Below are 22,681 nucleotides of genomic sequence, written 5' to 3'. Positions count from 1 at the left end.
TCAAAAGCTTATGCCAAGTACGGAAATATCACGTTTTTCACAAACTGGAAAAAAAAAAGTGGTGGAGGAATATGGGACAATTAATGTAAAAAGAGACATTGACAAACATCCTCCAAGAGGTGTGGGACTCGTGATTTTTCAGGGCAGCCCAAAGTACCAGGGAATAGCACAATGAAAAAGGTCTCTATCATACCAAAGCACACTGATCTTGATTCCAACAGAGGATGCTAAGAACAAGTCAGTTCCTTGATTATCTGAATCCATAGGGATTTGTCTCCAAGTAGCCTCTTCCTCTGAAGAAGGCAATGGCAACCCACTCCAGTACTCTTGCCTGGAAAATCCTATGGATGGAGGAGCCTGGTAGGCTGCAGTCCATGGGGTCGCTAAGAGTCGGACACAACTGAGTGACTTCACTTTCACTTTTCACTTTCATTCATTGGAGAAGGAAATGGCAACCCACTCCAGTGTTCTTGCCTGGAGAATCCCAGGGACAGGGGAGCCCGGTGGGCTGCTGTCTATGGGGTCGTACAGAGTCAGACATGACCGAAGCAACTTAGCAGCAGCAGCAGCAGCAGCCTCTTCCTCGAGTTAAACAGTCTTTGTTCTTTTGATGTTCCTCACGTGACACCCCCTATTATCTCTGTGACATTCTGCTAAACATCCTCTGGAAATGCTGAGCTCAGGAGAGAACGTTATTGAAGAGCACAGAGGCCAAGAATATGGACCCTGGAGCCTGGTCTATATCTCAGCTTTGTGACCTTGGGGAAATTACGTAGCCTCCCTACATCTAATCATCTGTAAGATGGCAATAATAATAGGAAAGATGAGACTTGTGGACTGATTAATTAATACATATAACATGCTTAGAACAATGCCTATCACATGATAAACATTTAATACACACTCAATACTGTAGTTACTATCTTTGTGGAAGCTCAAATCAGAGAGAACTGAAGCCCTCTAATGGAAGCTGATTTGCTGGGTACACAGGAAGGGATTCTCAAATTCTTTTGTATCTAACTGGTTGCTTGACTCTAAGAGTGATAGGCCTTGGAGGCAAAAAAGACAAAATAGCAGTAATTCAGTTCACTTACCTCAACCACTAATTTATTGAGCATCTGTGTTGGTTGCTAAGACAGATCCTAAGGACACTAGAGATAAATCAGGTATACCACTGCTCTCAAAAAAAGTATGGTCAAGTAGGAGAAACACCAACAAGTATGATGCAATGTGACAAGGATGGCAACAGATACATGCTCAAGGGTCAGTCTTCCTTCCTGACTTATTTTCCTAGTTTCTTCAGAATAACTTCCTTGGACTTAGAGGCGAATTATGCCTTGGTTTGAGAGAGATGACTTCACAAGAGTGAAGCCATGTAACTGGGTATTAAATGAATAAAGAGCAATTTTTCAGGAGAATAAGAGAGTGAAGGACATTGTGGCTGTATATTTCCAAGGTGGCCATTATCAATTCCTACCTTCTCTAGACAGGCAAGGGAATCCCATATGAACACGTGGCATCTATTTCTTCACCCTTTTGAATCTTAGCTGGCCTGTGAGTGCTTAGACCAAAAGAAAATAGCAGAAATGACACTGAGAAAATCCCAAGGGTAGCTCATAAGAAGTCTCTTAAGTGTCTTGTGGGTCTCTTAGAATGCACACTCAGTGGGAAGCCAGATGCCACATAAAGGGATCCAGCATCCCTGAGACTGCCATGCTGTGAGGAAGCCCAAGAAGCCCCATAGAGAGTTCATGTGGAGAGAGGGAGAGAGATGCCTAGCCAGCCTGCGCTGTTCCAAACATCCTGGCTCAGGTGCCAGGTATAAGTATACTGCCAGTGTAAGTCAACTTCCAGATGACTCCAGCCTCAGCCCTCATCTGACTTCATTGACAACAGGGACTCCAAGTGAGAACCATTCAGTTGAGCTTGTGTTAATAATGCATGATTATTTTACTCCACTGAACTTTGGGGTGGTTAGTTATGCAGCAATAGATAGCCAGGGCAGATCAGATATATGTCAGAAAATGAGCAAATGCTTTGAGGTGTGAAAAGTGAAAGAAAGTGAAGTCGCTCAGTCCTGTCCAATTTTTTGCAACCCCATGGACTATAGCCTACCAGGCTCCTCAGTCCATGGGATTTTCCAGGCAAGAATACTGGAGTACATTGCCACTTCCTTCTCCAGGGGATCTTCCCAACCCAGGGATCGAACCCGAGTTTCCTGAATTGCAGGCATACGCTTTACCTTCTGAGCCACAAAGGAAGCCCCTTGTGTGAAAATCCATGGTAATTCAGGGTTCTGTAATTGCAGTCATATGGCTGAAACTTAAAATGTGGAAGAGAAGGGTGAAGAGTAGGAAAAGCCAAATTTGAAGGTCATCAAGACCCAGATTAGGGAGCCACTTGTATGCTCGCCACCAAGCTTTGACTTTACTCTCTAGGCAGTGAGAGCCATCAAAGAGTTTTACACAAGGAAGTGACTTGATCAAATGTGACTTCACAATGATCATTCTCGCAGAGGATTAGAAGATGGACAAACCAGAAACCCAAGGATCAGTTGGGAGACTGCCGACATGATCCAGGTGAAACAAGCTAAGGGAATGGAGAGAAGGGGCAGGTTCAAGAAGAGGTGCACGTGATGGCATTACCTGAGGCACATAGGACTGCTTTTTCCTTAAAGGTGATGACATATTTGGGCTGAGCTCTTCCCACTTGCTGGTGTGATCTATCCTTCTGGCCAGTGTCACATGCTTGGGGCACAGGAACTGTGTTTATGGAAGTACAAGTATCTCCAAAGAACTAAAGAAGTCAAGTAGACACACGAAGTCTGAACCCTTGAACACTGACACAGTCGACCCTACCAGCCTCAAAGCTAAGTAAAATCTCAAGGCCTGTGGGCGATTAAGTCACAACAGGGAACAAAGCAAGGCATTGGTGCTGATCTACAGGGATGGGTCCAAGTTGGGTTCCAGAGTTTCTGTGCAAATACCTAGACTCCAGGCAGGAAAGGAGTAAACACTCCTCCAGCATCCAAAAAATTCCAACTAAGTTCCCATTCACCCACTTAATTTTTTTTTAAACCAACCTGCTTTTCCTCAAAGAGGCACACTGGTAGTCTCAATAAATGACAGCAATTGCTCTCTGTTAGTTTCTCAGCTGCACTCGGCTATACTCTTAAGCCTACTGGTCAACTTAGCAGCCTTCTGGACTTCAGGAACAAGCCAAATCAGAGAGGAGGTATTTGTGTAAAGTTAAATAGGGAGCAGATTTATGACCCAGAAGGCAAAGAACACTACAAAGGAGAGACTGCATTATTTATCTGCTTATTGCCTCAATTCGGTGGAAATGCAGTGATTTGCCCATCAGCCGCTGGGAGCAGGGCCAGAGCACAAATACAAAAAAGGCATCAAATGAGAGACAGCAGATTGAAAGGGGAAGTATTCCACAAGCGAGATTGAGGTGAATCAAAGAAGTCTGTAAGACTGAGTAGTTACCCCGATGATGGCTTTAATAGGTGCTTCCCAAGGTAGGGGTATATTTCTCTCTCAGTCTCTCTCTCTCTCTCACACATACACACACACACACACAAGTACACTGTACTGTTGTCCTGCCACCTACCACTCTGTGTTCCTTCTCTTTCTCCCACTGCAAGAGGAATGTTGGACCTTGAATGAAGGATCTTGATCTTATATACTGGGAGACCTGTGTTCACATTAAGTTCTGCCCCTTTTAATTCTACCTGGTGATAGGTATGCAGGAGCTCAGAATTCCAGGCATTGGGCCAGGGCACGAATTAATTAGGAGGGCTGTCTTCTCGAAATGAACTTCAGATCAGACACACCAACACATAGCCAAACTGGCTGGAGTTGAATCCTGCCTCTGTCATCTCCTACCTCTGTGATTCTGGGCAAATTACTTAAATTCCCTATACTTTAATCTCTCCATTTGTAACACAGCAATAACGAGACCTAACTCAAAGAGTTTTTGTGATTGTAGGCACTGATGAGCAGAGAACATGACACAGGTACTCAACAAAGGGGCCAAAAAACAAGGATGAGCTGGTTCCAAATGGGGCAGTGGGTTTTCACTGAGACTGAGCGCTCTCTTGGAATATTTAACTCTGTGTTAGGATGACAGCTTCAAGAGGGAGTGAGAGTCCAAGAAAACAACTCTGAAGAACCTGGGGAAATGAGTCAGGGGAGAAGGAAAAAGTAGGATATATGAGGCTCCAGTATTCTCACCTGGAGAATTCCATGGACAGAGGAGCAGGCGGGCTACAGTCCATGGGGTCGAAAAAGAGTCGGACACCACTGAGCAACTAAATGGCAACAAATATGAGGCTCAGAGCCATCTAGGATTCCCTAGAGAGTCTTGGTCTGAAAGCACCCACATCACCAGACCTTGAAAAGGAACCTACAGATGCAGTCATGAGCCTAAGAGTTACACACAGACTCGAGAAAAGAGATTAGAAGTAGACCAGGCAAGGAGGGAGGTGCCGCAGTCATTGCCCTGAGGGACAAAGTGAAGTGCAGGACAGGTAAGTGAAGGCATTTAAAATGATGGGGAAAGTCCAAAAGCCTATACTCAGTTTCTGGAGGAAATAGGAAAAACAGAATGGAGAGAGAAAATAGCGAAAACTACAACCGGAAAGAAGAGGAATTAAATGAGCCTCCTCAAAAGACCAAGACAGCGGAAACTCTTTTCCCTCTTCTGCCTTTATTTTGTGAGATGTGTGGGCCTGAAGGGAGGGGTGCCTTTCTTAGCTGGTTGTGGGTGATCACGTGGCAAGCAGCTGTGCCGAGGATGCTGAGCAGGGACAAATGAGGCAAGCAGAAATGACAGGCCCCCAGGGCATTAAGGGAATTAGCTGGTGTTCTGTGGGACCACTTCCAGGGATGCACTGAAAAGGCAGCTCTCTGGGGAGAGAGGCAGACTTTTGAAATAGATGGTAACTGCGTTTGGAAAGGAGGATAGAACGGAGCTGGAGCTGCTGTCCAGAATTTAAGCCCTGCACCAGTGAAGGGCCATCTAGGCTCTCCTGTTTCCTGTCATTCAGTGATTTGGAAAAAAACATTTCATTAGAAGTCAGGGGATCGGGGTCTAGTCCATGACGTTTGGCATATTTCCTAGAGAGGGGAAAGGAGGATCATTCCTTGAGACATTTGTTGGGCTAGGTAGTGATTACTCAGCAACCTTACATGCATTATCTCATTCAGTCCTTCACCATCCCTGTGAAGTAGGTATTAGTATCTGCTTATAGACGAGGTGTCGGAGAAGGCAATGGCACCCCACTCCAGTACTCTTGCCTGGAAAATCGCATGGACGGAGGAGCCTGGTGGGCTGCAGTCCAGGGGGTCGCTGGGAGTCGGACACGACTGAGCAACTTCACTTTCACTTTTCACTTTCATGCATTGGAGAAAGAAATGGCAACTCACTCCAGTGTTCTTGCCTGGAGAATCCCAGGGACGGGGAAGCCTGGTGGGCTGCCGCCTATGGGGTTGCACAGAGTCGGACACGACTGAAGCGACTTAGCAGCAGCAGCAGAAGCATAGATAAGGTGTAGCAGACTATTAATAAAAATAGCCACAATTATAACCCACCCTTGTGTACTTCCCTCCCACACTGATCCTAGCTTGGCTTTGTGACTTGCTTTGGCCAGTGGGTCAACAGCAAATGTGACATATGCAGAGACTTGAAAGTTGCTTGCACACAGGAGTTTGTCTATTCTTACTGTGCTTGAAAACCCTTCTGTCAACAGGTGAACATACCTCAGCCAGCCTGCTGGACAACAAAAGAGACACGGCCAAATCATCGCCAGTGCCCCAGGTGATGTGGGGTCAACCACCAGACATATGAGTGTGGCCATTCTAAACCGTCAGGTCAAGTCACCCAGAAGACCATAGACACATAAATAAGTCCAACAGCGATCAGTCACATTGGCCCAGCTCAGAACAAAGGCTCGGCCAACCCAAAGAATCTTTTGAGAAATAATAAATACCTTTAAGTCGATATTTTTTTTTGAGTGGTTTGTTATGCATTAAAGCTAACTGATACATGAAGGAAGTGAGGCTCAGAGAAGTGAAATGCCTTGGAGGATCACTCAGGTAGGAATGTTGGCTCATTTTACCATATCATGCCTTGTCTCTAAAATGAGGTTAATGAGGGAGGTCATCCTGCTCCCTTCTTGGTGCCAAGAAAGGATGAGAAACACTCCAAAAATTACCCAAGTCCAATATAAACATAAGGCTTCATTTTCATTCCCTACCACCTTCTCTTGTTCATGCCTGAAATACATGGTTTGGGTTTCCCAGCACCGCCTATATGGGGAAGGTCTCCCATGTTTCCCCTAAGCTATCCAGTATTTATAGTAATAATCTCTTTCCAACCCAAGTGCTCACTGTAGACCAGGGAATACAAAGAAGCCTGCCTACCATCTGTCTTCTCCATCTTAGGGATTGTTGACCACCAATGTCTCAGGCACTCTTCATCCGGTAAGTCTGTAAAATTCGTTGGAGAGTTCTGAAAGGAAGAAGGAAGGAAAAGTGGAGATTCTCATTACAGTTAGAATAAGTATAGAGGGCCCCTCCTTACCTTTCTCCCAGGGTGCTCATGAGCTCATAGCCCTCCAAGGAGGAGGGCTTTACACAATACCTAGAGTCCAATCTTGGGTGTGTCTTCATGGGATGTTAGCAGTGGTTGACACCAAAGGAAGTCTCTGGTCAGACTCCCTCACTGGGCAGATGAGGAAGCTGAGGCTTAGAAGTAAACTGTTCTGTGCACCACCTCTCAGCATATTAGTGAAGAAACTGGGCCTGCGGCTCCAACAAGCAGCTATCCTTAATATCAGGAGCTGAAATCTACTCACTTCCATCACAGAGAACGAATTTTAAACCATTTTGTGGAAAAGTTGGAACAAGAGAACCTTCAAATGATCTGTGACATCCCAATCAGACTCAAGACAAAGATGAACTAACTTGAAGGACCGACAAGGAGCTGATAGTTCAGGGTGATTTCTAACCATGGGCAGAACAAGGAGGCGTTCATTTGACCTAGGTGGCCGGAAGACATCGGTGACTATGCAAGCAGAATGCTCTCCTGACTCGGAATTAGAGTCTCTTGAGGTTTGATCATAAATTCTCCCCAAAGTTTCAATCCTTTTCCAGAACTATTTCTTCAAATGGTATACAGCCTGGCTCCTGCCCCCAATACAATAAATCACCCAAGAAATTGGCTTTTTATGATTGTAACTCCACACACATCAGAATAATAAATAATCTGTGACACCTCAGCAGTGGAAGCAGGGTTGTTTTAGGAATCCTGATGTGCTTGACCACAACCTCTGGATCAGAAAAACGTACCAGGGATGAGGGAAAGGCTGGGGGGAATTAAAGTGAGAGAAGGATGACAGGAAGCCCCCAGCAACCCGGGATAAAAAATGGGAAACAAACAAGCAAACTGGAGAAGAGGGCTGGGAAATATGAGGCCTGCCAAATTAAAGGAAGTCTGAAGTCTGCCTGACGGAAAGTTTGGTGTACACTCTTTCTGTAAGCAAGGCTACTGTCTCCAAAGCTATCACCCACTCCTGTCTTGGTCTCCCATAACCACAGTCCACTCAGAAGCCAGAGGGCCTCTGCCACTGCAGAGTGATGGAGCCTGGAAGGGCAGGCAGGGTTTCTATAGGCAGAGACACTCCTTACAGAAGGATCACAGAAACTGAGTCACTTACCTTGTGGCAACAAGTACTTGAATTGGGGGGCAGCGTGGAGCTGGAGTAGAGAAATTAGGGAGAAGAAAGATAAATGCGGATGGTCCTGGAGGCTAAGAGTGGCCACTAAGGGGGCAGACAATGGGAAGTCATGGAAGGTCCTAAGCAGGGGTGAGGGAGGGTCACCCTTGCTAGAAAGAGGAAGTTCTGAAACAACCTATGTGTCCATTAACAGATGAAGGAGTAAAGAAGATGTGGTGTCTGTGTGTGTGTGTGTGTACAGGTATATACATATGGAGTGGAATATTATGTAGCCATAAATAGAAGGAAATCTCACCATTTGTGATAACACAAACATGTACTGTATTTGCCTTTGACTTAGTCCACTGACCATAATGCCCTTAGGTACACCTGAGGACAAATACTGTATGGTATCACTTACACATGAAACTTCATTAAAAAAAAAATGTATAGACACAAAGAATAGATTGGTGGTTGTCAGAGGCAGGGGTTGGGTGGGTGAGGGGTAGGCAAAATTGGTGAAGGAGCTCCAAAGATACAAACTTCCAGTTCTAAGATAAATAGGACCTGGGCATGTAATGTACAGCATAGTGACTATAGTCAGCAACACTGTATTGTATTTTTTGAAAGTTGCTAAGAGAGTAGATCTTAAAAGTTCTTACCACAAAAAAAATAAAAATAACTAGGTGACATAATGATGTTAACTAAACTTACTGTAGTGGTCATTTCACGACATATACAATAATCAAATCATTATGCCGGACACCGTGCTAGATGTCAATTATACAACTACACAGTGTTAGATGTCAATTATAATTCAATTGAAAAAAGAAAGAGAAGGTTCCTGGGCAGACGACACTGCTGCCCATCTCAGTGCCCCGGCTCTGCAGTCCACAGCCGATGACGGGGACTCCCAGGTGCAGTGGGGGGTGGGGGGGGGCGGGCAGGAGAGGCCCAGCGGCTCCAAGGTGAAAAGTGTGAAGGAGAAGGGTGAGGACAAAACCCTATACATGGCCCCTTCAGCATCACAGCCTCTTCTCTCCCTCCGTATCCCTCTTCCTCCCACCTCATAACATTACTGAGTAACAGGCAGAGCTTGGAGCCCTTGGCATACTCAAATGACCTCATGCAAGCCTCACCATAACCCCAAGAGGGTTATTATTGTCACCCATTTTCCAGACAAGGAGACTGAGGCTATCTACAGCCATACCACCCTGAATGCGCCCAATCTCATCTGATCTCAGAAGCTAAGCGGGGTCGGTCCTGGTTAGTACTTGGATGGGAAACTGAGGCTGAGAGAGTTTAAAGGCCTGCCCCAAGTTACATAACAAGCCAGAGCTGGTGTAGGATTTGCTCTTAAGTCAAGTCGACTCCAAGCCTGTGCTGGGAACGAAAGTGATTTGTAAACATTTGTCCACTAATATAAGCAAGCCTGAAGACTGAGCCCTAGCTCTCTTTTGTGAGGGAAAACGTTCCTGACTCTGCTTCTTTGCTTCTCCCTCCAGTGCAGATGACGCATCTTCTGGGCATGCATAAGGAGGACGGCTCCCTTTGTAAGTCCTTCTGGCCAAGTGCAATCTGCTTCTCTGAGGCTGGACACCAAGTAACAAAGCTCCTCCTAAGCAAGAGGGTGCAGGTGAACCTCCGGCTGCAGAAACTCACTGTCACCTCAAGGAGTTCAGTCACACCCACTGCCCTTGGTTAGAATTACAATTCAGTCCTTCATATACCAGGTCATAGAGCTTCAGATAACTTTGCAACACACTTGGGGTCAAATTTCATTAAAAAAGAACTCTATAGAGACCTCTAATTGTTCTCTTAGACTTGAATTTTGCTAAAATTAATCATTCCAAGTCAAGAGAAATTAAATGGAGCTGATACCCCAACTCTCTGAAGAACAGGGCCAAGCAAGCTTTCATTCTAAAGCTCTAAAGAAAAGGGAGCACTGTCGTGTCTGTATCATGCCACTTCCATCCCTACCCACCCCAGCCTTCTCCACTTTGGCCCAGGGTCCTCACTGTGAACATCTCAGAATTTAGCTAAGGGAGTTTTCTTCCAGTGAGTGGATGTTTGATGTGATTAGGAGAAGGCAGTGGCACCCCACTCCAGTACTCTTGCCTGGAAAATCGCATGGACGGAGGAGCCTGGTAGGCTGCAGTCCATGGGGTCGCTAAGAGTTGGACACAACTGAGTGACTTCACTTTCACTTTTCACTTTCATGCATTGGAGAAGGAAATAGCAATCCACTCCAGTGTTCTTGCCTGGAGAATCCCAGGGACCCGGCAGCCTGGTGGGCTGCGGTCTATGGGGTCACACAGAGTCGGACATGACTGAGGTGACTTAGCAGCAGCAGCAGCAGGGGAGTGGAATCAAAGACTAAATGCTCTATCAACACACGCTACTTTGTTTGCAATACAACAGAATATGAAAAATAGCTTTGTTGGACAGAATTCCCCTTTAAAATGGAATTTTGCAACCTCCTGGAGCATTTAATATTTTGACATAGAAGCAGTTTATTACATCTTCTGTTAAACTGTCTGCCCAGTGTTCGAACCTTGTAACACCTAGTCGTGTTATGTAACTTTCATTTGTTTATGGCCTATCCCAGGATCAAGTATGCCCAGTTAGCTCCCAACCTCTCTCACGAGCTCATCATATTCTAGATGTTTTGAGTATGTACAACTGTATCTTTTTCCAGTTTTTCTCCCCTATTAAGCTTGTGAAGTTCAGAACTCCTACACAATTTATTTTCTGTAGACACTCCCCCAACCCCATCCACCTCCATCCTAACATGTGGCAGATCATCTCCAAGTTGCAGATAAGGAACAAAGACACAAAAAAGCTATGCGGCCAATCCAAATTTATCCAGTTAATTAGGGGCAGTCCACCCTGCCTCTCAAAGCCAATGTGCAGTGAAGAGATGAGGACTGAGGCTTTCAGTTCAAAATTGACCAGAGGCAGTCATTGGCAGACAGCAGTGATGGCCCATATGTAACTACCAGGCCACGTTAGAAACGGTTCCAGCACAGCCCATGCCCAGGAGCATGGATTTCCTTGGGTCAGCCCAGCGCCAGCAGTATATCCCCACACTCTCTCCCTCCACACTGATTCTTTTTAATGATACCATTTTTAACCTCAAATCCAAATACAAAGAAACCTTCCTCTATTTAGCCCTGAAACTGAAACCTAGCTCTGTACTTGTGTTCCTTTCAAACGTCTCTTTATTCTGCAATAATAAAAATGCCATATTTCATCCCAGAACAGGCTGCATGCCAAAATAAATAGCACCTTGGATTTCCTTAAAAAGAAAACTTGGCTCAAAGCACAGCCTTATTGCCATGAGAATTCTTGGAGAATTCAACCTAACAAAGTCAAATATTTAGCAAGGTAGTGCACCAACAGCGATCTGTCAATCCCTGCACGACCTCTTGCAGAGGCAAAAACGCTCTTTCCAAAAGAGGAAAAAATATTACTTATACCTGGTTCCGATCTCCCCAAATGATGAGAGCTTCCTGCTTCCCCACTACAGGGCCCCACGCCTCCAAGTGGAAATGTCCCCTGTGCTAAGAATCCGGAGGCATCTGACAGAGCTGCTTAAGAGGGCTGAAGCACAGGCACCGGGGGAGTGAGACACACTCCTGGAAAAGCTTCCACCAAACGAGTTCTCCAGCGGGCTCGCTCCCCACCGACCCCAGGAAACAAAGAGATAATTCACGCTCAATAAATAACACATTAACACAATCTCATTAACACAATCTCATTAACTCCGTTCCCACATTTTTCTGCATGTGTCTGTCATTTTTGCCTGCATTGCAGCAGCTGAATCTGGAGCTTCATGAAGAAGAGAGAACTGTAAGGAGGGAAGCAGTGACCACAGTACCTTCCCTTGGCATCCTTCCCCTGCCCCAGCCTGGAGCCAGAGAAGTCACCTCTTCCCGGGGGCTCTGCTGCTGGACCGGAGCTGATCGCTCCTGAGTTCAGCACGACAGCACTGGCTCCCTAGCTGTTAAAGATTTGGTCAGGTGATCTGTGACCTTGCTGGAAAAGCAAACACTGACTTCATTTTGGCTCTCAGAAAGAGGGGACTGGGGTCAGAAAGGAATTTGATGCTCAATAAGCTGAGGATCAGAAAGGAATTTGATGCTCAATAAGCTGATACTAGATCTTGCAGAAAGAGGAAAACAGCACAGATCATTCGATTAGAAAGTTTGTTCTCAGAGCTGCTAGCAGTTTAGAGGGATGCATCTGAAGACGCTGAAATGGTACACACCTTTCTCCCTGGACTCTCCCAGAGCTAGGCGCTCAACTGGGACAGGTGTCATAATTAATTATGCTTTTCCTCCTCCCTCCCTGCAGCTGAGCGGCTCATTAATAAAATTGTTCCTAATGAGAACACAGCATCCTAAAGAGCTGAAACCCTCCACTGATGCATCTCTTTCTTCCAGTCTCTGTCTTAGAAACTTCCTCCCCCGCCCACCCACCTCCTGGATCCCACAGCGGAGCAAGGCTTCTGTGAGCAATCCCCAGACTGCTCACTGCCTCCATCAATCAGCGACTGGAAGTCTATGGGGCAGAGCTGGAAGAAACAATGACCAGTGAGCGCCTGGGGCCAGACAGGCAGCCCCCGCTTCCCGCTGCTCTACGAATCTGATGCCCCAGCACTGATACGCACCCAATTCTGGCAGAAAGAGAAAGGCAAGGAAGTACCTTCTGTAAGGATCCAGCTCCAGGCAGGGCTTCCAACTGTAGCGCGGACCAGTGACTTCAGAGGGGCGGGTACAGGAGCCGGGGAGAAGGCAGCTGTGCAAAAGCAAGGTCTCAGGGTGTCCCAGCCAGCCCACTGCAGCCGCAGCTCTCTGGAGCAGAGGCAGGTGTGAGGCGCAGGCACAGACGCTCTGCAAATCTAGCACCACCACCAGACCTGAAGGAGATACAGGGGGGTGGGTGCCTTCCAAATGGGCCAGGAAAGCATCTGGGCTCCCGTATACAGTCTCAGCAAAAGGATTAGAGGACCTTATCCCCTTGACCTTCCGTGGCTCTAGTCAAAGGAGGCTGTCCTTGGAAATGAAGCCCTGTCAGGAAGACATGTCGAAGCAGCTCTGACCTTTGCAGACACTGCCTGTCAAGATGTGTTCTCAGAGGCCAGGGCAGATTCCTGTTTAACCCACACTGAAACTGATGCCAGAGCTGAGTGTCACCCTGAAGTGCTGACTGCATCCAGCCCGGGACACTGGGAAGCACTTCACCTCCAGCTTAAGGCAGCCGGGCAGGGCTGAGCGTCCCCACTGGACAGGTGAAGAAAGTGAGAGACAGTGACTTCCCTTGGCTCACCCATGAGCGAATCTGGATTAAAATGAAGATTCCTGGGATAGAATTCTGTGTTTTTCCTACTACACTGGATCATACTCTTACTTTCCTTGGCAGACTCTAGAGCATCTTGCTCAAGGCAGAGGTTAACAAACTTACTGAAGGGCATGGGATGATGTGATGCACAAGGCTAGGAAATGCCAACATTCACTTGTTTCAACTGTTAAAAGTATTTAACTAGCATGCAGACCAAACCATCAAAATTTAAATCAGAAATACACTTTGCGGTTATACGAAAAAATATACAGAGGTGCAAACTGTCTCTCTGATAGCTTTTAAATGACCATCAACCATCCCCTCAGAATTAGCTAGAGAAATGCTAGAAGCATAAGACATTTCACCAGGAAGCTGAGTTAAAAAGAGCTCTCCATTCACTAGGTCCTATGACTTTCTAGCCACCTACTCTGCCTCTCTGATTTTTCTATGTGACAGAGGTAAGCCCTCCCATTTCCTCTCCCAAGATAAACTCTTCCTTATTCAAGACAAAATGGTGAGAGGCTTGCTCGCAGAACTGAGTCTTTCTTGAAGCAACTAACATTCTTCTGGGAACACTGGCCAGTTCCCATCTGTCCCCTCAAGCTCTGTTCAGCATCCCCCCACCCCGCCGAGTGCTGTAGCCAGCCTTCCTGTTTCCACTGCTCCTGTCAGCCCTCGACTGCCGCAGTTATCACCTGAATTCTAATTGCTGCCTCTGCGTCTGTCTCCCAGACCAGCATCATGAGCTCGACATTCCATAAAGGTTGTCAAACTGAACTTATCCACCATACCAATGGCTATAAACTCAGGTGACCTCTTCAGATACTCCCTTAGGTACCAAGAAAGCACCTCTCCTTTCCAACAGGTGCCAGGCCTCTCATCAGACTGAAAAAAAAAAAAAACTCAGCAGAATAAGGGAAGGAAATAATAGCCCCTAGCAGTGCCATGGAGAAGGCAATGGCACCCCACTCCAGTACTCTTGCCTGGAAAATCCCATGGACAGGGGAGCCTGGTGGGCTGCAGTCCACGGGGTCGCTAAGAGTCGGACACGACTGAGCGACTTCCCTTTCACTTTTCACTTTCATGCATTGGAGAAGGAAATGGCAACTCACTCCAGTGTTCTTGCCTGGAGAATCCCAGGGACGGGGAAGCCTGGTGGGCTGCAGTCTGTGGGCTCGCACAGAGTCGGACACGACTGAAGCGACACAACAGCAGCAGTGCCACAGATCAGCTTGGCTCAGGTATCAGGACAGCAGAGTCACAGGAAAATACATACACGCACACACATATGCCTCGAACCAAGTCGCCCTTCCTCCTTCAGATCTCTTTCTGAAGACAGGTAGCACTTTCAGTTCTCTGCACTCCACACAAGGTACTGGTTTAGGCACGGTGCTGACTGCCTATATCTCTAAGAGGAGAGGAGATTCTTCTGTCTTTTCTGTCTTTTGCCCTTACCCAGTACACACAGTTTACTCCATGGTCAAGCGTAAAGGTGAGCAGAAACAGGAATCTTATCCCCATCTTCCAGATGAGAAAACAAAGTTGGTTCCCATGGTTACAAAGGTAAGAAAAGGCAAAGCCTCGATGCAAACTCAAATATTCTGTCTTCCACTCTAATACTCTTTCCTCTAAATCACAAAGCCTGAACTGGGTATGTGGGTGAATTCAGGAGACACGGGGCTCCAGGATGTAAGCTTCAATGCTAGTGCTCTCAAGGCAGAAGGTGATCTCGCATTTAGGGAAGATCTTCATGGGAAAAGCCAACGACCTTGGAGAGGAAATCTGAGCTTCCTCTCCACAGCCTCTGGCCCTTACCATGTTGGGACACTGGCATGTCTCTACCCCTACACCTCACTCAGACACATATCTTAAGACTAGTAGCCAATTTCATGTTACCACCAAGCTACCCAGACACACTTATCCAAGAAAACTTTTCCATCAGGGATTATTTGTCTGGGGGGAGGTTTGACTCCTTTTGCAATTTAGAAACCTCCAAATTCTATGGCCCAGGTCCCTTTTGCTCCATGATGAAGAAAAGGTAGGCATCTAAGTCAGACAAGATGGCACCAGGCAAGAGGGAAAAGAGGTGGAACTATCTGAAGAATGTGCCTTTTATCTAAGCGGTTCCTTAGGCTTTTGCACTTTGCCCAGAGAGGTCAGGTATTTGGCAGTCTGTGCGATTACACAGGGCTGGGAAGTAGCACACTGCTTAGGGACACGTACTGCTGAAACAGCTTCAGAGCAGACTGGTTACAGCCATTCTGATGGAACACAATTTCACTGGACGCAGGAAGAAGTCACTCGTGGGAGATCGGTGGGTGTAGCAGTCCAGTGGGAATGAGCTATTCAAATGGCTGACCCTTTAAGGCAGATGAAAATTTCTCAGGGAGGAAACAGGGCCTGTTGCAGGGAGTGAGGAGGCTGCAGTAAACAATGTTCCTTGGAAAAAAAGAAAGGCATCAGGGTCCCAGGGAAAAGACCTCTACTCCGCATCCCTCCCCTCACAGAGATCCTTCCAGAATGCTCTTAGTCTCTGACTTAAACACACTGTAAAACTGAGACACCAGTAGACAAATAAGGAAGGGGCTGCTGCTGCTGCTAAGTCGCTTCAGTCGTGTCCGACTCTGTGCGACCCCATAGATGGCAGCCCACCAGGCTCCCCCGTCCCTGGGATTCTCCAGGCAAGAACACTGGAGTGGGTTGCCATTTCCTTCTCCAATGCATGAAAGTGAAAAGTGAAAGTGAAGTTGCTCAGTCGTGTCCGATTCTTAGCGACCCCATGGACTGCAGCCTACCAGGCTCCTCTGTCCATGGGATTTTCCAGGCAAGAGTACTGGAGTGGGTTGCCATTGCCTTGTCCATTAGGAAGGGGCACAAGCAACCAATTCAGGAAAGAAGAAATACCGGTGTTTACTATTAGAAAAATGTTTAACCACATGAATTAATCATCAAAAAGATGCCAGAGAAACATCAGAAGGGCATACTATTTATCTACCCTACACTGTGCCGGGCACTCTAGGTCCATTTCGAAACCAGCCAATTTAATTCCCACAATGACCCTATACAGTAGTACTGGTTATTTCCATTATTTGAGGACAAAGCTGAGGCTGAGAGCAGTTGCCCAGATACTGAGACCATCAGCGCCAAGATTCGAATCCAGGTACCGTTTTGCTTTCAACCACAGTTTGATACAGACTCTCTCACAAGTTAGAAAAACAAGTTTTTTTTTTAAAGAGAGGTCCTCAGTGTTGAGAAGTGTGATAAGGGGACACTCTCCTCCCCTTCCCAGAAGATGGCAGCAGAGTCAGGGCAGCTGCAGCCCACATAGGGGCAGGCCTCTCCCAGCACCCGGCTTGTGTGTGCAACTGCTCTGGCTTAGTCTGTGCATGTGCACAGGCAACTGCAAAACCAAATACAACAAAATGAAACAGTGATTTCTTTTGTTGGTCTAAAAAAGTCATCACTAATAGGACGTATTCTTGGAAAACAATAAATTACTGGGGTTGTTGGGGGGAGTGGGAAATCACCATCATCCCCCCATCTTGATACAACTCGTTTCATGCCCATCTATTTTGCATATTTTAACATAATTGAAGAGCAATTTGTATGGTGGCTAAGAGTCTGGACTCCAAGTCAAGAAGCCATGGCTAGAATCCCAGCTCTGCTAATGACTGGGCAACCTTGGACAAATTACTTAAACTCTCTGTGTCTTCCCTGGAGAAGGAAATGGCAACCCACTCCAGTACTCTTGCCTGGAGAATCCCATGGACAGAGGAGCCTGGCAGGCTACTGTCCACGGGGTCACAAGAGTCGGACATGACTGAGCGACTAAACTAGTAACTACTACTCTGGGCCTTAGCCGCCTCACTTGTAAAATAGGAATAGTAACACACTGTACACATCATGGATCTGTCAGGAGAATTAAACAAGATGACAGGTCAACAACTTAGAGGCTGGTATATAGTCTGTGTTTAATAAATAATACATATAGTATCTATTAACATAATGATACAAGTTTAATTATGAATTTGATTTTGTATTTAAAATTTTTTCATGTAACATTTAGAAAATACAGTGATACCCGATTTATAGTGATTACTGTAAATGGCTGTGCAAGATTCCATGGACTTAAGCCTTATTTTCCAAACACACTTCCTCCTGGAGATCATTTCATCTCAAGTTTAACCCTCCCTGCAATGCTACCCAGATCAGCCAGCCTGTCAGACAGGCCTATGTGCAGGTCTCCAGGGAATATCCCAAGTTCAGGTGCTGGAACACAGCTGCCACATATGGTGATGAATGATTAAGAGCAAGGATTTCAAGGTAAGATAGACCAAGTTCAAATTCTGATTGTGTGACCCTGAGCACATTTCCTTATTCAAGAAGAGCCCAGTTCAGTACACAGCTGGGAGAACCGCACGAGATAGGTACATTTAAGTGCTTCTGCCAATGCTCAGGATTTAGTGAACACTCAGTAAATGTTAGCTATGATTACTTTTTAAAACCCACAGTGTTTTAAGCAAGGAAAGGCCAGGAATTGCATTTATTTTATTTATCTCCTTATTCCTAACAGCTGGCACGGTAGGAACACAACAAAAATGTGTTGAATTAATGAATAAATAAACAGATTAATGGATACATCATAGAGACTGCCAGAGCTGGAAAGGATTTTTTAAAAGCCTTATTTAGATATAATCTACATACCATACAATTTACCCATAAAAATTATACAATAGCTGCAGCATACTCAGAGATGTGCCAACATTGTCACAACCTAATTTTTTAAATTGTGGTAAAATATTGTTCAGTCGTTAACTTGTGTCTGACTCTTTTGGAATCCCATGGACTATAGCTTACCATGCTCCTCTATTCATGGAATTTTCCAGGCAAGAATATTGGAGTGGGTTGCCATTTCCTTCTCCAGGGGATCTTTTCGACCCAGGGTTCAAACTCGCGTCTCCTGCATTGGTAAGTGGATTCTTTACCACTGAGTCACTAGGGAAGCCCATGGTAAAATATGTTGTGTGTGTGTGCTTAGTCACTCGGTCGTGTCCAACTCTTTGTGACTCCATGGACTATACAGTCCATGGAATTCTCTAGGCCAGAAAACTGGAGTGGGTAGCCTTTCTCTTCTCCAGGGGATCTTCTCAACCCAGGGAGCAAACGCAGGTCTCCTGCATTACAGGCAGATTCTTTACCAGCTGACCCACAAGGGAAGCCCAAGAATACTGGAGTGGGTAGCCTATCCCTTCTCCAGCGGATCCTCCCAACCCAGGAATCTAACTAGGGTCTCCTGCATTGCAGACAGATTCTTTACCAACTGAGCTATCAGGGAAGCCCAAAATAAGTTAATACATACCATAAAATTTACTATTTTAACCATCTGTAAATGTAGAATTCAGTGGCTTTCACAATGCTCTGTAATCATCACTACTATCTATAACCCAAACATTTTCATCATCTCCAACATGAACTCTATAACCTATTAAAACAATAACTCCCCATTTCCTCTTGCTCCCAGCTCTGGTAAGACCTATTCTACCTTCTGTCTCTATAAACTTGCCTATTCTAGGTACCTTCTGTAAGTGGAATTATGTAATATTTGTCCTTCTATGTCTAGCTTATTTCATTTAGCATTTTCAAGGCCCATCCAAGTTGCAGCATACACCAAAATTTCATTTCTTTTGATGATCAAGTAATATTCCATCATATGTACATACCACACCTTGTTTATCCATTCATCTATCAGTTGACACTTTCGTGGTTTCCATCTTTTGGCTATTGTGAGTAATGCTGCTGTGAACACTGGTGTACAAGTATTTGTTCAAGTTCCTGCTTTCATTTATTTTCGATATATACCTAGGAATGAAACTGCTGGGTTATATGTTAATTCTATGCTTAAATTTTGAGTAACTGCCAAAGTATTTCCAAAACAGCTACACCATTTTACATTCCCACCAGCAACACATGAAGGTTCCAGTTTCTCCATATCTTCACCAACATGTTTTTTTTTTTCAACTAAAAAAAATCACTATAGGAATCCTAGTAAGTATAGTAGGTGTGCAGTGTTAACTCATTGTGGCTTTGATTTGTATTTCCCTAAATGACTAACTAATGACTTCCCTTAGAAGTGGCTTAGACGGTAAAGCGTCTGCCTACAATGTGGGAGACCCGGGTTCAATCCCTGGGTCGGGAAGATCTGGTGAAGGAAATGGCAATCCACTCCAGTATTCTTGCCTGGAAAATCCCATGGACAGAGGAGCCTGGTAGACTACAGTCCACAGGGTCACAAAGAATCGGACACAACTGAGCAACTTCACTTAATGACTAACTTATATGCAGAGTACATCATGAGAAACGCTAGGCTGGAAGAAGCACAAGCTGGAATCAAGATTGCTGGGAGAAATATCAATCACCTCAGATATGCAGATGACACCACCCTAATGGCAGAAAGTGAAGAGGAACTAAAAAGCCTCTTGATGAAAGTGAAAGAGGAGAGTGAAAAAGTTGGCTTAAAGCTCAACATTCAGAAAACGAAGATCATGGCATCTGGTCCCATCACTTCATGGCAAATAGACGGGGAAACAGTGGAAACAGTGTCCGGCTTTATTTTCTGGGGCTCCAAAATCACTGCAGATGGTGATTGCAGCCATGAAATTAAAAGACGCTTACTCCTTGGAAGGAAAGTTATGTCCAACCTAGATAGCATATTCAAAAGCAGAGATATTACTTTGCCAACAAAGGTCCGTCTAGTTAAGGCTATGGTTTTTCCAGTGGTCATGTATGGATGTGAAGGTTGGACTGTGAAGAAATCTGAGTGCCGAAGAATTGATGCTTTTGAACTGTGGTGTTGAAGACTCTTGAGAGTCCCTTGGACTGCAAGGAGATCCAACCAGCCCATTCTAAAGGAGATCGGTCGTGGGTGTTCTTTGGAAGGAATGATGCTAAAGCTGAAACTCCAATACTTTGGCCACCTCATGTGAAGAGTTGACTCATTGGAAAAGACTCTGATTCTGGGACGGATTGGGGGCAGGAGGAGAAGGGGACAACAGAGGATGAGATGGCTGGATGGCACCACTGACTCAATGGACATGAGTTTGGGTGAACTCCGGGAGTTGGTGATGGCCAGGGAGGCCTGGCGCGCTGCTATTCATGGACAGAGTCGGACACGACTGAGTGACTTAACTGAACTGAACTGAATGACTAATGATTATTGAGCATCTTTTCATGTGCTTATTGACCATTGGTATATCTTCAATGGAGAAATGTCTATTCAAGTCCTTTGTCCGTTTTTTAATTGGGTTGTTTGTTTTTGTTGTCAGAGTTCTTTATCACATATCTGATAATGGGTTAGTATCACTAATATCATTAACCCATAATCAGATATGTAATTTGCAAATATTTTCTTCCATTCTGTAGGATATCTTTTTGCTTTCTTGACAGTGTTCTTTGATACACAAAGGTTATGAAGTTCAATTTATCTATATTGTTTTTTGTTGCCTGTGCTTTGGTATCATGTCCAGGAAATTATTGCCAAATTCACTGCCATAGAAATTTTCCTCAATGTTTTCTTCTAAGAGCCGTATAGTTTTAGCTCTTAAGTTTAGGATTTTGAACCATTTTGAGGTCATTTTGAACCATTTTGAGGCTTAAGATAAAGGTGTCATTCTTAGAAATGTGAATATACAAATATTCCCGGAACTCATTATTGAAAAGTCCACAATCAAATTTTAGAACATTTTCATTACCCTCAAAGGAAATTTCATACATGGGATTTCATTTTTATAAGGAATTAGGAACATAATAAATAATTGAGAATTAATAAACCTTGGCATTCATACATGAAAATTAGTTTATTAGAAGAGTTTACTGAGAATATTAATTCTCTGTTCTACAAAAGTATGACCTCCATCCATCAGTAAACAACACTGCAGAACTAGGGTGTACGCATGCAGGCAAAGAGCTGGAAATCCTGCACTTTTCAGGAAGGGTGCTTTGTTATTACTGCAAAAGATATTTGCTGTGTTTTTTTGGGCTACCCAGCGCCATGTGAACACCCTTCCTATGTCTGGGTTATTTCCTTCCTTAGGAGTTCTACGTCTTCAGGGTAGAACACAGAATTTACAGTGCCAGCCTCTTTTACAGTTAGGACCCCGTTGTGGGACCTGCGCTCAACATGCAGAGGCTCCCAGGCCAGGCCTCAGCTTGGAAGTGCCCTGGAAAATCCAGGGCTGAAGGCAAGCAGTCCTGGGGAGGGTGGTGGAGTGACTTGACATCCTCTAATAAATTCCTCTTTGACGTAAACTTGCTAGAATCAGTTCTGTTGTTTGCAACTGTGACCCTTGAGTGCTACAATGAGGCATCAGCGTTGGCTGGGTTTTTAATTGTTCTATTCCATTAATTTACATTACTTGGAGAATTACCCTTCAGAGTTCCTGCTGATTGTTTTGTCCTGAGGATTTACTGCACCATGTCGATTATTTTTCTCTTCCCCTTTGTCCTTTATTACCAAATTCTTTCTCACCCAAAAGTGAGAATCAGTGGGCTCAGTGGGCCACAAGATCTTTCACTTGGCCAAACTGGGCCACAGTCCAAAGAGCTTGGAACCACAACTGGGAGTAAATCAAGGAATTCAGCCTCTTCTCCTTCCTCCTGGGTCACTTCAGTGAAAGTATCGTAAGAATAAGCACATGTACACCCTCTGCAGTGGGCTGCCCCTGAACCTACCCTCTTTGGGCAGCCCCCACTCCCAGCATCACGGTCTTGATCAGGCTCCAGCGGAAGACTTCATAGGCATCAGGCTGGCTTCAGAACACGGCTGCAGGTGCAGACACTTGAGGGCTTGTGTGGGCTGTGGCATCTGCCTTCTGGGTTGGGAGGAAGATTTTTCTTGGCACAAGGAAGTCCGTTAAACAAAACTGAACCTGATAAGTCATCTCCAGATACCTGGGTGAAGCCAGTGATGTTTCCAAACTTTCCAGGCAAGTTGGAAGGCTTTTTATTATTATTTCACAAGGTTCCGCCTGGCCCTCTAGCTAACACAGTCGATAAAGGAGCGGGCACCTGCGATGTGGGTCAGACAAGGGCGATGAGCATTCAACCTCAGCAGCATGTGGCTGAAGACAGGCTGGGTGTCATTAAAGATGAAGCAGAGAGAGGCAGTGAGAGAAGAAGGGCTCGAGAAACTTCTATCAACCTAAACTTTCCTTGTTGATTGGTTCATTGCCAGTGTGCCACATGGCAATACAAAGGAAGGTTATACGCTATTCTGGTTTAGGTTTTGTTTTGATGAGTTTTGTTTTAAAGTCATTAAGGAAAGGTGTTTCCAGAACTGACATCCCATGTTTGTATCACCCCATAGCAGCTCAAAAGTGTCATAAAATGGTTACACATTGGGAACATATAACAGGTAGACATTCATTGAAAGTGAAAGTGTTAGTCGCTCAGTTGTGTCCAACTCTTTGAGACCCCATGGACTGTAGTCCACAAGGTTCCTCTATCCATGGAATTCTCTAGGCAAGAATACTGGAGTGGGTTGCCATTCCTTTCTCCAGGGGATCCTCCCAGCCCAGGGATTGAGTGTGAGTCTCCTGCATTGCGGCTGAATTCTTTACC

At 45.3% G+C, this 22,681-nt stretch overlaps 1 protein-coding gene and 1 long non-coding RNA gene across 4 annotated transcripts in view; one reads left to right on the top strand and one right to left on the bottom strand.

Moving 5' to 3' along the window:
* The window catches only part of KANK4 (KN motif and ankyrin repeat domains 4), a 75,491-nt gene that overhangs the window by 29,156 nt on the left and 23,654 nt on the right, over positions 1 to 22,681 (bottom strand). Inside the window, exons 1-2 of one of the 3 annotated variants that reach the window (XM_015465268.3) lie at positions 12,431 to 12,925; positions 6,429 to 6,516 (exon numbers count right to left, since the gene is read on the bottom strand). In XM_015465268.3, coding sequence (XP_015320754.2) covers positions 6,429 to 6,444 — 16 coding nt within the window. In that variant the 5' untranslated portion in view covers positions 6,445 to 6,516; positions 12,431 to 12,925. 3 annotated transcript variants of the gene reach the window in all.
* Positions 2,351 to 6,006, top strand: LOC132344899 (uncharacterized). The gene is made up of 2 exons (XR_009493967.1): positions 2,351 to 2,677; positions 5,756 to 6,006. It is a non-coding gene; the product is annotated as an uncharacterized lncRNA (long non-coding RNA).

The sequence above is a fragment of the Bos taurus genome, chromosome 3 (genome assembly GCF_002263795.3).
Source record: "Bos taurus isolate L1 Dominette 01449 registration number 42190680 breed Hereford chromosome 3, ARS-UCD2.0, whole genome shotgun sequence".
NCBI lineage: Eukaryota > Metazoa > Chordata > Mammalia > Artiodactyla > Bovidae > Bos > Bos taurus.
Note: the sequence above shows the minus strand (reverse complement) of the source record. Positions and strands in the feature narration are given on the sequence as shown.